Source organism: Myotis nattereri, assembly GCF_964212035.1.
Source record: "Myotis nattereri genome assembly, chromosome: 1".
Lineage (NCBI taxonomy): Eukaryota > Metazoa > Chordata > Mammalia > Chiroptera > Vespertilionidae > Myotis > Myotis nattereri.
In genome coordinates this window covers 66,423,131-66,438,578 of record NC_138075.1, presented here as the reverse complement: position 1 = coordinate 66,438,578, position 15,448 = coordinate 66,423,131, and the positions used below count along the sequence as shown (strand labels likewise).

The 15,448-nt window shown below is 52.6% G+C and overlaps 1 protein-coding gene across 1 annotated transcript in view; it reads right to left on the bottom strand.

The window, feature by feature from the left end:
* PLA2G4E (phospholipase A2 group IVE) overlaps nt 1-11,944 on the bottom strand; it is a gene marked incomplete at both ends in the record, with an annotated part of 36,116 nt that extends 24,172 nt beyond the window's left edge. Inside the window, 3 exons of the mRNA XM_081112785.1 lie at nt 591-727; nt 6,320-6,392; nt 11,849-11,944. Of these exons, the coding sequence (XP_080968911.1) occupies nt 591-727; nt 6,320-6,392; nt 11,849-11,944 (306 nt within the window). The remainder of the gene's footprint in view (nt 1-590; nt 728-6,319; nt 6,393-11,848) is intronic.
* Nucleotides 11,945-15,448: the final 3,504 nt, after the last annotated feature.

The window sequence follows — 15,448 nt, the reverse complement described above, 5'->3', positions numbered from 1 at the left end:
ATAAGGAGCCCTCCGCCAAGGCTGCCATGACTCAGGTCGCTCAAGGGAGAATTCTCCCGCAAGGAGACAGGAACTCTACGTGGGGTCACCATATATTTGAATAGGACCAACACCATGAAATAAATCAACAAATGTAAGCACACACACACCCAAGGAATTAGAAAGAATAAAGCAATCTAAAAAATATTATGATAGAGAAGGCCCTCTGGATGGAATTAGACTGACCTTGGGCCTAATGACTAGAATGGCTTTTCTCTTTGTGTATTCTCCTGCTTGCAGTATGTTCTGGAAAGTACTGGAAACACACTCTAGTTGGGGACAGGAGACACCCAGTTCCAGACACAATTAGGTAGAAGGACAAGAGAGACAAGAAAGAAGGTGGAAAGATAAGCAGACTCAGGGAAGGGCAAATATGAGACAGGCTGAAAGGAATGGGTGAGCAGGAAGACAAGTCAATAGGAGGACAGAAGTAGGCAGAAAGAAAGATAAATGGGCATAAGAAGGACACATAAGCAACGAGAAGGATAAGCAGGCAAAGAGGGGAGTAGAAATGCAGGCAGGGCAGACAGGTGCAGTCCTCCACATCTCACCTTCACTTGGCTCTGGATCTGGAAGTTGAAGCTTTCATTCCACTCCGGGTTTGGGCAGTTGGAGATGGTCCTAGTCCTCAGCTTCTTGTGAGAGGCGGTAGGCAGCCAGAGGCTCACATAGCAGTCTGTCTGGCTCACTGTCCAATGAAGACAAGGGTGAGAGGGAGGGGTGAGGTGCCAACCCAGGTCCAGAGAAGAGAGTGCAGAGTCAGAAGGGAACTTCAGGCAAGTCACTTCCAGAGCAAGAAGGCCTTGTCTCAGCTTCAGGTCCTCTCCTAACTCATCAGTCCGACTCTGCAGAAGTTTTTGTTCCAGAACCCTAAGACAGTCACAAACTGCAGGCTAGACATCTCACATAGGTGGACACAGGTCTCACTGACTGTTCTCATGGACACACACGGCCTCTGACTTTTGTCAGAAGCACCCTGGCTCTCTGGGTTGGGACGAGGCATGGCTGCACGGTTTTCTCTCTGCTAGGGAAAGATCTGGAGGACCAGCCCCAAAAGGTCCAGTTTGCCTCTTGCATTAACCCAGGGCCCCAGGGGGACCAAAGTAGGGCTCAGCTCTTCCTCTGGGCTGAGGAGAAGCAGGGATTAGAAGGGGCATAGTCTATTGTGAGTCAGCCCAGAGGACCACAGTGGGAAAGGGCTTGGGGGGAACAGCTATTCAGCAGGATCCAGGAGCAGGGACTGCCATCTACATACAACTACATGTCTCAACTGCCCCTGCTGGGCTCTTCATACCTACACTTGTCTTCCAGCATGAGGTGTGTGACCCAAGAAACCATCACATGGAGCCACATACTTTTCCCCCCATTTGAAATGAACAACCCAAGTGTGCTGATGCTGGATGTGCTCTGAAGAAGGGACAATTGCTGTGATCCCAATAAGCCCTCCCAAAGTGGAAGAAGGCCTCCCAGGTCTTTTGGCTGGAGCACCAGAAGGCATAGGGTGAAAAACAGCAACCCAGCCTGGTTCTCTCTTTCCATTCTACCTGGGAGGAGGGAGAAAGAGGTGCCATGGGTGCCCTTGTTACTCTCCCAGCAGCCTGCTGGGCTAATTCACAGGGCTCACACCAGATGCACAGAAAACAAGTAAAGGCAATAGCTTCCAGTGTCAGAGAGTCCTCTAGAGGTAAAGATGGTGTGGGCGTGAGAGTTCTGTACTGATAAGACTGATCCAATTGTTATCAGTGATGTTCTGTGAGAATGGAACCAGAGGTGTGTATCCCCGGACTGACTTATTCCTACATTGCCACCACACTGAGGACTTTACCATAATTCTTCACCAGGGATTGCATCACAAGCACCCCTAGCTTCTGATTTTAGCTCCAATGTCTGGTTAACCTCTGAGGGCTTACTACTCAGTGAATTGGAATTTGCAGCCCTCCTGCCATTGAATTAGGGTGAGAGGACACTGTCCTTTATAGGTCATACTCATCATTTAATTCAACACAAAGAATGACCAAAACCCAAACAGAATAAAAAAAAATAATGACCCCCATCTCCCCTCTGTGGCCAATCTGCTGCTTACTCCTCATCGCCAACTCTGGTGTCCAGGCCAGACACCAAGGACTGTCCTTGACTCTTGCATTGAATCGATTTAACTCCTTTGATTTCTCCAGCCCATCTACATCTCCTTCCTGGCACTGCCACTGCCTTGGTGCAGGCCACCTTCATCTCTGCTGCCTCTTCCCCACTAGGTACCCTGTCTTCTGTCTCCCTCTACTGCGATCTTCTCTCTCAAGAGAAACCAGAGGGATCTTTGTAGATCAGACCATGTCACTCCCCACCTGCCCTCAGGATGGAGTCAACAGGGCTGCCCTGCCAACTTCCCCAGCTTCAGCCCCATTTATCCACCCTCCCTACAACCCAGCCTGTGCCCTGTCCCCAAACACACACACATACACATGCACACACACACATGTGTATGTACACACAGAGGTGCTCACACTTGCATTTGAGACTCTAGCAAAACCCAATCACTCGTAGGTCTCACAAGGTACCATACCGTTTTGTCATTCCTTCTGCCTAGAATTCCCTTCCCTTGGCTAGTCCCTTTGGGTTTCAGAAGGAAACTCCTCTGGAAACCTTCCCTGAGCCCCCACACCTGGGCCAGGTGCCCTCTTCACCTGGAGCCCCCTGCTCTTCCCCTGGCAGAGCCCTGGCTGACACTGCGCCTGGAACACTGGCAGGCCCGGAAGACCGTGTGTCAGCGCTTACGAGATATTCGCTGAGTAAATGAATGCATGCAAAAGCCCAACTTCCTGCTATTGGGCTATCCCAGTACCCCAGATTTCCAGGCTGAGTCACCGCAGACAAGCATGAAAGCTGCCGTGCCTAATCCCTCTGCCCACAGGGAGCCTCCCTGGGATCTACTCAGCCCTCCAGGGGCCCTCCCAACGCCTTTTCTGGATACTGGCCCTCCTCTTGGGCCTGTAGCCTTCTCCTTGGCCTGCCTTCTGTTCGCTAGAAGCCTACAGGCAGCAACCCCACCAACTGCACACCCATTTGCTTAGCATGACATAATGGACCCTGTAAAGCCCCCTTTCCCCCTAAAATCCCTTTGCTATCTCAGTCCATGCCTAAAATTCTCCCGTTAACCCATTAAATAAAATCTCAGCACTTTTGGCTTGGAAGAGACAGGGCTGATCAGACACCCACACTTCAAGTGTTAATTTGTTTTTCAGTCCTTGTGCAGGGAGCGGTTCCCACCCCCACCCCAACAAGGTGGGAAGGAGGAGAATGCAACCCAAAGAAGAGGTAATCGGGGAGGGAGGGGCGATGGAGGAAATCCGGTCCGGCCCAGATGGCAGGTGTCATTAGCTGACTGTAAGGACAGGGACCATCATGTCTGCAATGGAGAATAATGGTTAAGCAACGGTGACCCAGTTCTGAGAATTCCAGGGACTACAGGGAATTTCCTAGGCATAGATTGGTTCTAATCCTCTGGGAGTGACAGAAGGCTTGCTCATCTGATGACATGTATCCTTTCCTGGAAGGTGGGTGGCAAAAGTGATGCAATGATCTCCAGAGATGCTGAGAACACTGTCTCGCTAATACCTCTGCAGATACCTGCCTCACATCCCTTGGGGTGCTGGTTTGCATTTTAATTTATTTTCCCAAGAGGAATAAAAACATTTTATAGCTAGGAGGCTTCTGGGCAGACTCCCTCCCAGTTCTGGCCAAGGTGTGAGCGGCACGCTCCCTGACAAGGGCGGGGGGGGGGGGGGGTCATCGCTGAATCTCATCCCTCAATCTCATCCTTTTCAGGCTCCTTGAACTCTTGCAAATTTAGACACACATTAGAGGTGTAACCAGAGAGTAACGTGCTTTTGATACAGGCCAGAAGGGAACAATTTGGGGCCAGGGTAACCCAGGACCTGGAAGGCATCAGGATAGTCTCAAATCTCACCCTGCAAGGCAGCAACAGAGCCCAGCCATGGAGACTAGACACAGTGTCTCCGGGCTGGCACCCAGGCACCATGCATGCCCAGCCCTGCTCCTCAGGGGAAAGGAAGAAAAAATCAACAACTAAGGGTGCTCCAAGGGGACCAGGTACCCTCAAAAGGCAGCCTGTGTGCCCAGGCACATGTGGGGAAGGGGGAGACGGGGTGGTGGAGCCAGACCTCAGCTCCTTTCTCTGGCTGTCTCCTCCTCCATCCCCCTACCTCTGGCAGGGGTGTGACAGGGAGAGGACAGAAAGGCTCTGGACACAGGTATAGGCAGGGCTGGGACAGACACACCCAGAGAGGAGTGGAGGCCGGTGTGCAGCTGCGGGCGTGGGAAAGCCGAGGCTGTCCTTGAGGGGAGTGGAATGAAGTGTGGCATGGGCAATAGAGGTGAAAGAGGCAGCCAGGCCCCAAGCCCGGGGGACACTTCCAGACTCCTCGGATCACTCCTGGTGGGCTGGGAGGCCTTGAGAAGACCGAGGAGAAATCCCTGGCCCTTGGCTGGCCCTGTCCACAGAGCTAGGCCCAAGCTAGACTCTGGCTCCAACTGCACCTGCTGGAATGGGCTCTGGACACTCACCTTCCAGGGGACTTGGTCTGAATCCTGTCTGATCCCTTTGCTTTCTCTAGGGCTCCAGGGCCCTCCCTCCTCTACACTCAACCCTGCACAGCAGCAGCAGCGACAGGACAGCTTCCCAGCAAGTGTCTCAGCTCTGGCCCCCTGGGCTCCAGCACAATCTGCATAGGCGCCCTGGGAAGTCATGCAATTCCTCCTTCAAGAACTCGGGCGCCACATCGCTTAGATCCTGATCTCTCCTCTGCCTGGCTTCCTCCCACTCCTCCAATGGCCCGGCCTCCTTCTCCTGGCTTGCCCCCTCTACTCCCCAGCTCTTCAGACCTGGGATCCAACACTTTCATTAACCCTCATGTGCAAAATGGGCTTCACAGCCCTACCCTCAGGTTGTTAAGAGGAGCAAATGGTGTTTGGATGTCTCGCCTAGGCTGGCCCCCAGCAGGTGCCTGGGAAGACATTCCCCTCTTCTCGTCAGGATGGCCCCTCTCCAGACTGGTCTCCCTGGGCCTCTGGATGCTCACAGCCTGCCCCTCTCAGACCCAGGTCCCCAGTGCAGACTTCCTTAGTTACTGGCAGTTTTCATTGTCCTCCTCTGGGTTTTAATTATGTAGTGACAAGGTTAGAATGCCATATTCTATGACTATCCTATATTCACTTTGGGCAGAGATGTCCCTGGCTTAGCAGCTCAGTTGGTTAGAGTGTCACCCCAATACACCAGGGTTACGGGTTCAATCCCCAGTCAGAGTGCATACAAGTATCAACCAATGAATGCATAAATAAGTGGAACAACAAATCTCTCTCTCTCTCTCTCTCTCTCTCTCTCTCTCTCTCTCTCTCTCTCTCTCCCCTTTCCCTCTCCCCCTGCCCCCCCTCTCAAATCAATAAACAAAAACTTTAAAAAAGTATCATGGCTCTGTGCATTCTCTGCAACTCTGAGTTGAATCCCGGGCAGTGAGAGTATAACAAAGCTTTGGGGAATCCTGCTGGCTGTTGGGCCATCCATGTAGGGTCACCAGTGAGTGGGATAGCCCCTCAGCAGTGGGGCCTTGACACCAAGCCTTCTCCTCTTTGAGGGAAGATGGGGGAAGCATTGGAAGGCTCCCCTTATCTCTTGAAATACCACCCAAAGCCAGGCATGGGGCAGCAGCCTGCTCACCCAAATGCTAAAGCTAGAGACTTCCCTGGGCTCCCATGGCCTAGGCATGCTTCAGGGGCTGGGAGGAAGGGGAAGTGAAGGCTGCAAGAAAACACTGTATAAGCAGCCCTGGTGAGTCAACCACACCATGGGGCTGACCTGCAGAACTGGGGGTGTGGGGCTTCTGGCTCGGACCCTAGAACCCAATATGGTAGTGAGTCCTGAGGAGGAGCACTAGGACTAGGCTGGCAGCTGGTCCAAAGACGCCTAAGGGCCTCTCCTTCCCTTTACCCCAAACAGTCCCTCAACTCATGTAGAGCAAGGAGTGCCCAGTGTGGGAGACGCTGGCGCTCCTGGAAATGGATACCAGGGAGAGGGCAGTGGAGGAGAGTGAGGTGACAGGGGAACCATGGTAGTGCCAAGGTCACAGCTAATGGCTTTGAAACCCCAAAAGTCTGAAATACACACACACACACACACACACATACACACACACGTATGCACACACCATTTCTCCATCCAGACCCCACAGGCAGAGAAGGAGGAGGGAAGTGAAAGGAAGATACTCACCCATGTCAGCCTGCCGGACATTTCTCATCCGGATGACCCTCACTGTTAGCAGGTAGCATGGAGACAGCCCCTCCTGTGGATTGAGAAGACAGTGGACTCACTATCAAGGCAATGATGGCAGGTGGCCTTGATGGAGAGCAGCTCCAGCTGCCCATAGGCTCCCACTGCCTGGCCTTCAGAGGCCTCCCCAGTCAACCCACACTTCTGGGCCCTGGAGGACTCTCTGGTCCCCAGGGGATCCCAGGCATCGAGATAAGGGGTTTCCTCTTAACCCCACTCTGAGCGAGCATATCTGGAAGAGGGACAGCTTCGTGCCTGTTCTGTTCATGTCTTTCCTGCTTGAATCTAGGGATTTGAAGCCCTTTCCATAAAAGTTTGGCTTAGATGAGTCTTTTTTCCAATCCACTCCCAGCCTGTGCCCACGGTAGATGCCACTGAACTCCTCCAACTCACTGAGTGACTATATTTATAGAGGCCTCTGAACTGGAACCTTTACAACTACACATAGTCTTCTCTGTGTTGCTAAAATCACTCTATACTTTTTAAGAGGATACAATTCCTCTCTATTTAAAATAATATTAGGGTTTTGGAAAAACAAAAGTATGAAGAAAAAGAGTACCCATAATCTTACCACTCAAAAATTATCATTAAAAATTTTTATCGTTACAATAATTATTTATATGTTCAACCCAGACCGTCCACTGATAGTTCATCCGCCTTGACTATTATCAGAGACTAGAGGCCTGGTGCACAAAATTTGTGCATGGGTAGGGTCCCTAGGCCGGGCTGGAGATCAGGGCCAATCGGGGACTTCCTTTTCCCCACCCCAACCCCCCACCCCCGGCTGCTGGCTGCCGGCCGGCCGGGGCCTTCCTTCTGGTGGTCAGTGTATGTCATAGCGAGCGGTAGAAATTCCCGGGGGGTTGAACTCCTGAGGGGACAATTTGCATATTAGCCTTTTATTATATAGGATAATAATATTTGTAATAGCTAGCATCTATTAAACACTATTTGTCAGACACTTTTCTTTGTTTCTAATCATCATAAAACCTTTGTAATAGAGGTGTTGATACATATATACTATAAAATTTGAAATATAATTGACATATAACACTGTACTAGGTTTAGGTGTACAACATAATGATTTGATATGATCACCACAATAAGTTTAGTTAACATCCATCATTGCACATAGTTACAATATTTTTTACTTGTCTTGAGAACTGCTATCTTTTTTATGTCTGTCCTTCCAGCCTCTCCTGGGGCTTAACTTTAACCAGCAACAAAAGAATGATGACTGGAAAGGCTGTTGCTTAGCTGCTGAGAGAGATGTAAGCCAATTTGAGGGTCTCTTTCTCCTCTCTCCCCAACAGCTGACTCAAAATCAGAGAATCAAAGCCAATCTGACAGCTAGTTTAAAGATTCCTTTTGTGAACACAGACAATAGGGTGGTGAAGGCCTGGGGCAGGGTGGGGTGAGGTGGGCTGGAGGGAGTCAATGAGGGATAAAAGGGGGATATATGTAATACTTTCAACAATAACACTTTCTATTAAAAAAAGATTCCTTTGGTAAGATTAACTCTAAAATATTGACTATCTTCATAGTCAATAACATGCTCTAACAGGGTTTTGTTTGAGCTTTGTAACTTGGGCCAAAGGACACACAGACCACTTCTCTTCTGGTCCTAGAAATATGGCTGTGGCCTTTGTCCAGCCCCGTTCTGGGCATAGTGGGTTTCTTACTTCTCACTCCACGCCTGGGCAGAGTGGTATCATGGCCTGATCTGGTAAGGAAGGAGGAGTCAGCCTGCACCCAGGAGAGCAGTTCTGGCCTAGCCTGTTCCCACTGGCCCACTTTCTCAGAGGGCAACTAGAGGGCTCCAATGGGGAGCCGCCCAAGGCTTTAGCCAGGCAGGGGTCAGTCCTCAGGGTCATTTCATTGTGTTGAAGGGCTCTGGATTCAGGGCCATGGTCCTCTCGGCCATCACTACCCTCCTCCTGCCTCCAGGAGGGGCGGTCCTTGGCCCTGCCCTGCTCTCTTATGTCTTCTCCGGAAGGGAATGAGCCTATGTAGCTTCCCACAGGACCTCACTTGAGGTCTCCCTGCCTTCCAAGAAAAGGTCTCAGCTGTCATCTACCCTGATGACGTCCACTGGCGTTGACCACTCAGCAACAGTAACCACATCAGCGACCACTGGCTGAGGGTCTGCCATCTGCCAGGTGTTGTGTATACACTTCTACATCTGTCTTGCTCAAACAACACCCCATGAAGCCGTTGTTATTAGCCTCGCTTCACAGGTGGAGAGCCTGAGCCTGAGTCCTTTGACTCCAGGCACTCAGCTAGAATCAGAGGAGCCTAGCTTGAATTCAGTTCTAATTCTTAAGGCCATGTTCCTACCCATGACTATCCTGTCATCTCACCTGAAAGTGGCGTTCGGCAAACATGAAGACAGGTGCTGCCCTTGGTCTTAAAATCTATTTTCCTGACAGATTCTTCTGTTTACCTTGAATTTCCCCCAATGCCCCCCAAATAACCCCAAACTCTGACCATTTTCCCACTTGTGCTCAACAGACAGAGCCCATGGCCTCTCCTTTTTAAACTGCCAGGGAACATCGGAGCCGGAAGGGTTCTTGGAGAAGTTTCCATTTTCCACCAGCCACAGAGGGCTCCTTGTGGTCTGCCTTGAGCCTCAAGTCACACCTTCTAGCCCAGGCATTTGCAGGAGAGACCCAATTTCAAAGGCCTCTACAAAGCCCTTTTCCATCTCCCAGCAGGGAGAGAGAGCCCAGAGGAAGAAAGGAGGAAGGCAGAGGGAACAGGTCTTAGGCCCAAAGGATTCCAGGAACCAGGACTGTGAAAAATGACCTTCTCGGCTTAAAATGCGCATTTTGCTCCTGCTGTAATGTGCTCAGTTGGCATGGTGCTAGAGATAAGCAAAACTCATGGCCCCAGAGGCAATTGATACACAATAGAAAAATACAAAAGAACAAAGCACAGTGTCTGTGACTGCAGATGGGAATCAGAGATTAAGGAAAGCAAGTCTACGGGTAACCATGGTGCTAAGGGTAAGAACTTCAGGGACTTGGATAAGCCGGTCCCTAGGACAGGATGCCCTCGCTAGCTATCAGGGTGAAAGTTGAAATACCTAACAACAGGCATGGCCAGGCACCGTGCCAGCTGGGCTGCAGGCCTGGAGCAGGGACAGGCCTGAATCCTGCGGGTCACGGGGTGTTGGGGGTCCTGGGGTGAGGACTAGGGAGCACTCAGTGCGCTGGAGTGCCAGGCAGGGGCTCCAGCAAATGGCACAGAGGTGCATTTAACTGCTGTGTGGGGAGGATGGCTGGGAGCAGTTTCCTGGGCGCCACTCCTCAGGCTGCAGACACACATCGCTCTGCCCCCCTCCCCGGCCCTGGTCCCTGGGGCTGATCTCACCAGGACTTCATTTCCCTCCAGGCCTCCTCGGGACAGAGGGCATCACCGGCTCATGGGGAGAAGATGTAACCCCCTGACTCTCAGGAGAGGCGATTGTGCAATCCAGTGGTATCCTCCCCACTCCTCACTTTATAGCTGGACCTTCTGATGGGGAGGCTGGAGAATACACTCCGTTACTCTCAGGGTGCGAGGCCTGGCGGCACTGGGTGCACTGCGTCTGTAGCCTCCCCCTGTGCTGAGTAGGTGCTGTGATGCCCGCTTTGCAGAGAAGCCTGAGTTGAGAGAAGCTGCATCTCATGCTGGGCCACACAGCCCAGAGTGACAGGACTCAGGCGCAGGTCTCCCGGAGTGCAGCCCCCTGGACACCGGCCCTCACCGTGAACCCAATCCTGTCCCAGCTCATGCCCTAGACTAGTTCATAGCAGAGGCAGGAGTAAAACCCTCAACTCCCAATTCAGGACTCTCCTTATATGCCAAGAATGTAGCCACCACTGCAAGTCAGACGGATGTTTAGTCACAGATAGTCACTCAGGGTCATGCTCCCAGGTGAGGGTGGGAGTAGGGAAGGGGTAGGTCCGATGCCCATCCTGGGGGCAGGCCTACCCTAACCAAGCCAGCCCACAAGGTCTGGTGCTAAAGAGGGGAAGACAGCTCCCGTGGAGCCTGTGGGAACTCCTCTCCCCAGGGCTTTTCAGAGCAGGCCCGGCTGGTGATGCCATCTCCTCTGTCCCAGAGAGCTGGGTGGATCCACAGTCCCTTTCGACACTGTGTCGGAGCTCCGACCAGCCGGGAGAGAGCTTCCAGGATGCGCAGGCCCTTCTTACAAGGACGCCATTGGGGTGGGGACTCTGTGGGGCCCATGGACATTTCCCAGCTAGTTTGAGACCAGGGGTCACCTGTAAGAAGCCTGTTTTCTTTTTTACCATCCAGGCTAAGTGAGGGGTCAGGGCAAAAAGTCCCAGCTCTGAGTCATGGACCCTCCAGGAGCTGAGAGGGACAGACGCAGTTCTCTGTTGCTTCACTCCCCCTTCGGGGTAAGCTCTGTCCCTTCTGGGGAGGGACCCCACAGCCCAGCCCAGGCTCTTGGAGGCTCAGTAAGACTGGAGAGGGAGGAGCAAGTGCTGTCCTCCTCCTCCATGAAGCCTTCTCAGATCCACTCTGTCCCTTCCCAGGTAACATCTGCTTTTCATTTTCTGAGTTCTCTAGCCAGTTATTAGCTCTGCAAACCACAGATGCTATAATGTGAAGGATTTATAAAGGTCTTCCTAGGATGCCAGTGAGGGCTATTTAGCTGCTAAGGAAAGTTTCCCCGAGGGCTGGGGAGAACTGTGGGTACATTCCTGAAGGGCAGCGGGGCACTGACATCACACAGCACTGAGCTCCCCTCCTGGGCTCCTTGGAGACTGATCAGGGTCTCCATCTCCCCCCACCCCAAAGGACAAGGCACTTTCAGGGCATCACTCATCTCATTCGGTGATTTAGCGTGGGCTGGGGGAAGGTAATGAGAAATAAGTTGCTGCTGACAGTCCTTGGCATGGCGTGTCTAAAGCAAATTACAAGAGTGAGATAAGAGAGGAAAGCCAGGGCAGAGCTGCTCCAGAGCCCTGGCAATCTGACCATGAACCTGGGGTCTTCCTGCCAGGCTGAGAGGAGCTGGAGAGACCCAGGAGTCTTGACTACAGACCCAGGTGGGAGCCCTCTTGGCCCACCTCACTGATCCTCACAAGACGCCACTCCGCACACTCACACAGCAGGCAGTTAGGATGTCCACAGGGCAAGTGCCTGCTCGCTGCTGGGATAGGCCAAACGTGGACCCACTCCTGGCAGTGCTGAGCACTGTCTACCTGGCTGCTGGCCTGGGCCCAGGATGGCCCTGAGCCACTCAATGGCATTTTATCAAGCTGGTGGGTACCCACAGCTGGGCCAACCGCCCCAGAGCCCCAGCCCCAACTGGGCCAGACCATGTCCTTGGGCGCTAGGTGGGCGCTGCCCCAGCAGAGAAGCCCCATGTCTCTGGAGTCCACAATGCCCCAGCCTCCCTGAGCCTGCCTCCTGCCCTCAGCTCCTGGCCCCACCTGCCCACCACTGCCTCCTCACCTCCAAGGCGCAGGTGGCTGAGGGTCTGTCATCTTCTGCTTGGCGTGGGTCTGGCAGGTAGTGGGAGACCCAGGCGAGTATCTGCTTCTGGAGCATCGTGGCGGCTCTCCAGCTGGGTGGTGAGACTGGGAATTTATACTCTGACTCAGAGCTCCACCCTCTGGATGCCTCTTAGCATTGGCTGGGATTGCCCAGGGAGGGGGTTAAGGTGGATGAGCAGATAGGGAACCCTGGCCCACGCCTCTTAGTATCCTTGGTCTTCAGATCTTGGAAATGCAGGGACCAGCAAGGGGTCTGGCCCTTGGGTCAGCAATCTTCTGCCCCTAGAAGCTCAGAATAACCAGTTGTGGGAACAGAGGGTGGCAGGGAGAGGATGCTGACCCTCACAACTTTAGGATAAGCCCCCTCTCTTCAGCTAATCGAAGTCCTGCCCCCAGGGGTGGGGGGCATGACGCCTGCCTAACTCTATTTAGTCCCATGGCTCGGAACCATAGGAGCTGTGGGCAGGGGCCTCATGGGAGGCAGGGACCATGGCCAGGGCTCCTAAAGTCAGAAGGTAAAGACAGAAAATCGTTGTCCAAATCCTTGGCGAGGAGAGTTGGTCAAGGGCAGGTGCCCCCAGCTGTTCCTCCCGCGAGGGCTGGGAGAGAGAGGGTGTGCCCAGCCCTGCCTGGTCTCTGGGCAGCTTAGAGGATGCTCCTGCCCCACCCAGCTGATCTTATCTCTGGCTTGGTGGCTGGTTCACTAGGGGGCCCAGTGAGTTGGCTTCACCTGCTCGGCTGCCCAGCTAGGTATAGTGGGAGTTTCCTGCCTGAGCTATCGCCTGGGGCCCACAACCGGCTTTTCTGGCCCGCAGATTAAAGTGCATTTATGAAACCAAGGGTGAGATCTGAACACAAAGCTGACTGGGCCCAAGCACGGGATGGAACCTGATGGGTGGTATCAGTGGGACCTCTTCCTGTGCCAGGTAGAGGATGTCCCCGCCCCGTTCCCGCTGCCTGCCAGGCCCTCCAGCGGGGAAATGGGCCATGGCTTGGACCCCACCCAGCCCATGCCCTTCCCTGCCCCTGACAACTGTCCAACTGCCAAGGACACAAACTTTGCACCCACACCCCTCCGTGGGTCCTACTAAATTAAATTTAGTTTACACACTTAGTGAGCATCTACTGCATACACTGTAAGAGAGGAAATGCCAGGCTTGAAATGGTTGACAGTCCATCTAGGGAGCCAAATGCTCCCAACCCCTCAGAGGCTCAGAGTGCGAGTCTCCTGTGCTAACAGGGATATCCTAGGAGGGTCAATAGAACTCCTCACATTGGTGGGCACCCGTGGCTTACAGAGCCAGTAATTGACCAGAGAGCACAGACAATGAAAAGTGGATGTCGGCTGGGAAGGGAAAGAGCGGGTTTGAAAAGGCTTCAGGGAGGAGGTGACATCTGAATCGGGTCTTGGAGGATGGGTAAGATTGCAGAAGCTGATGAGAGGCGGGAAAGGCATGACGAGAGCAAGGGAAAGCATGAGCAAGCATAGGGAGGCCGGGAAACAGGGTATGCCAGGTACACAAGTGGTCTGGTGTCAGAGTAGTGAGTGTTAAGGGAGGATATAGAGGTGGGGAGCGGGGAATGAGAGTGGGACACAGTGGGCAGTGGAAATTGGGCCGAGAGCAAGGAGGCTTTGTGAAGGAAAAACCTGGACAGTTATACATTAGGGCCCAACAGTTGTGACCCTTCAAGGCCATGCTTTAAATTTACACTTATTCTTCAGGCAATGGGGAGCCATCGATAGTTTTTGAGCAAGAGAGTTGAACTAGAAGGCAACGCTGATGTGGTGGGCAACCCAACCCACAGCACAGCAGAGTCTAAAAGTGACAGGGTGAGGGCTACGGTGAGGCCCAGAGGACCTTCTCCCTGAGGATCCCACCTGTCTCCACATTCTCGCCACTCCCAACCCTTCCCCCGTGAAACAGGCCTAGGACAAGCCCAAACTCCAGGGCATTCTTCACAGCTTGGAACCTGATGCTCTTCTCACTGGAGGAGCCCACCCTGCTCCATCCGCCAGAGGCAGCACATGGAAGATCTCGCTCTCCCTCCCCGTGTTTGCTCATTGTGCACCAGCTCCTCAGGAGCAGAGCCTCGCTCCAGTGAAATGAAAGCAAATTGAGCAGGAGGTGGGTGGACGTTTCCCACCTCTGATCCAGCCTCTGACCCAGGCACCATAGTCAACCGAGTCGACGTTCTACCAGCAAGCACTTATCGAGTGCCTGCTGTGTGCCCAGCTGGGTGCTGAAGGCTCAGGGCAGATTTTGGAAGAAAACACAGAGAATTTATGATCTAGTGAGAGGGAAAAAGGGCTAAACTGAGTGCTGAATTGTCCAGGGTGAACTCCAGTGCGGGGCAGGAGGGGAGAGAGAACTCCAGTGCGGGGTCAGTGGGAATCGGGCTGGGAAGGTAAGGAGCGGCAGGCAAAGAGACAACGTTTGCAGACAAAATGAGGGGAGCCTAATCCCCTCCTCTAATCCAGTGTGTCTCCAAATGAACATAAAACTTAAGCTAAAGGCCTGTTCTTGCTACACCTGGTGCTCTAATCGAGGCCCCTCTCTCCCTGCCCCTGAGTTCCTTCATGTGGATGCTGCGGATGTCTCTGCACAGAGTGGAAGGGACCAAGTTCCTTTCACCCAGCACCCCTCCTCCCTGAGGAGCAGGAGTCGAGGCCTCTACCTCGGGTGGGCGTGTTTGGGGACTTGCTCACTGGCTCCCACTGATGGGGTGATCAGGACCTGCCTTTGGCCCACAGCCTCCTGGCCTCCGGTGACCCAGCATTGACAAGTGCATTCCTCTCAGCGCCTCAGCTGACAGCACTCCCCAGTGAGCAGAGCAAAGATGAATTCTTTCCTTTCCTTTTTCTACATGCTTCCGGGACCTGTCCCTTCCTTCCCACCCTGTCTTTCAGCAGCACCTTTCTCCCAGCACCTCTGCCTCTCCCGGATTCACCCCACACCGCTGGCTGGCGGCCAGAGAACTGTGTGACCACTCCCTTCAACCTGCTGTTCCCCTGCTCCAGGGCATCCGATGCTTTTCCATTCTTGCCAACGCATTCTGGATCCCGAAACTTCCTTAAACCAAGGAGAGCCCAGAAACAGCCCTACGTATACATCGAATTTTAGTCTATGATAAAGGAAGTAGTTTAAAATCAGGGAAGAAAGAACAGACTTTATTATCAGAAAAACTAGCTTACCATTGGAATAAAATAAAGTTAGATCCTAACTTCATAACTATACAAAAATAAATGCTACAGATTAAATATCTATCTATTAAAATGATGCTATAGAAGATTTAAAATACGTTACTAGAGGATATTCATGCACTATTGGGATGAGGCAGAGCTCCCTAAACAAAGTACAAAATCTAGAAGCCAAGAGGGAAAAGTATTGCCAGGTGTGAATATACAGGAATGTAAAACTGCAGTGAAGCCGGAGATGCCGTAAGCACAGTTCCAGCTCCAAAATATATCCCAAATTTCCTCCTCTTAATAAATGTCGCTAGGCAACAATATCAACCTTAAAAGATAACAGTAAAGAGGAGAGTCTTGCCCTACCAGATC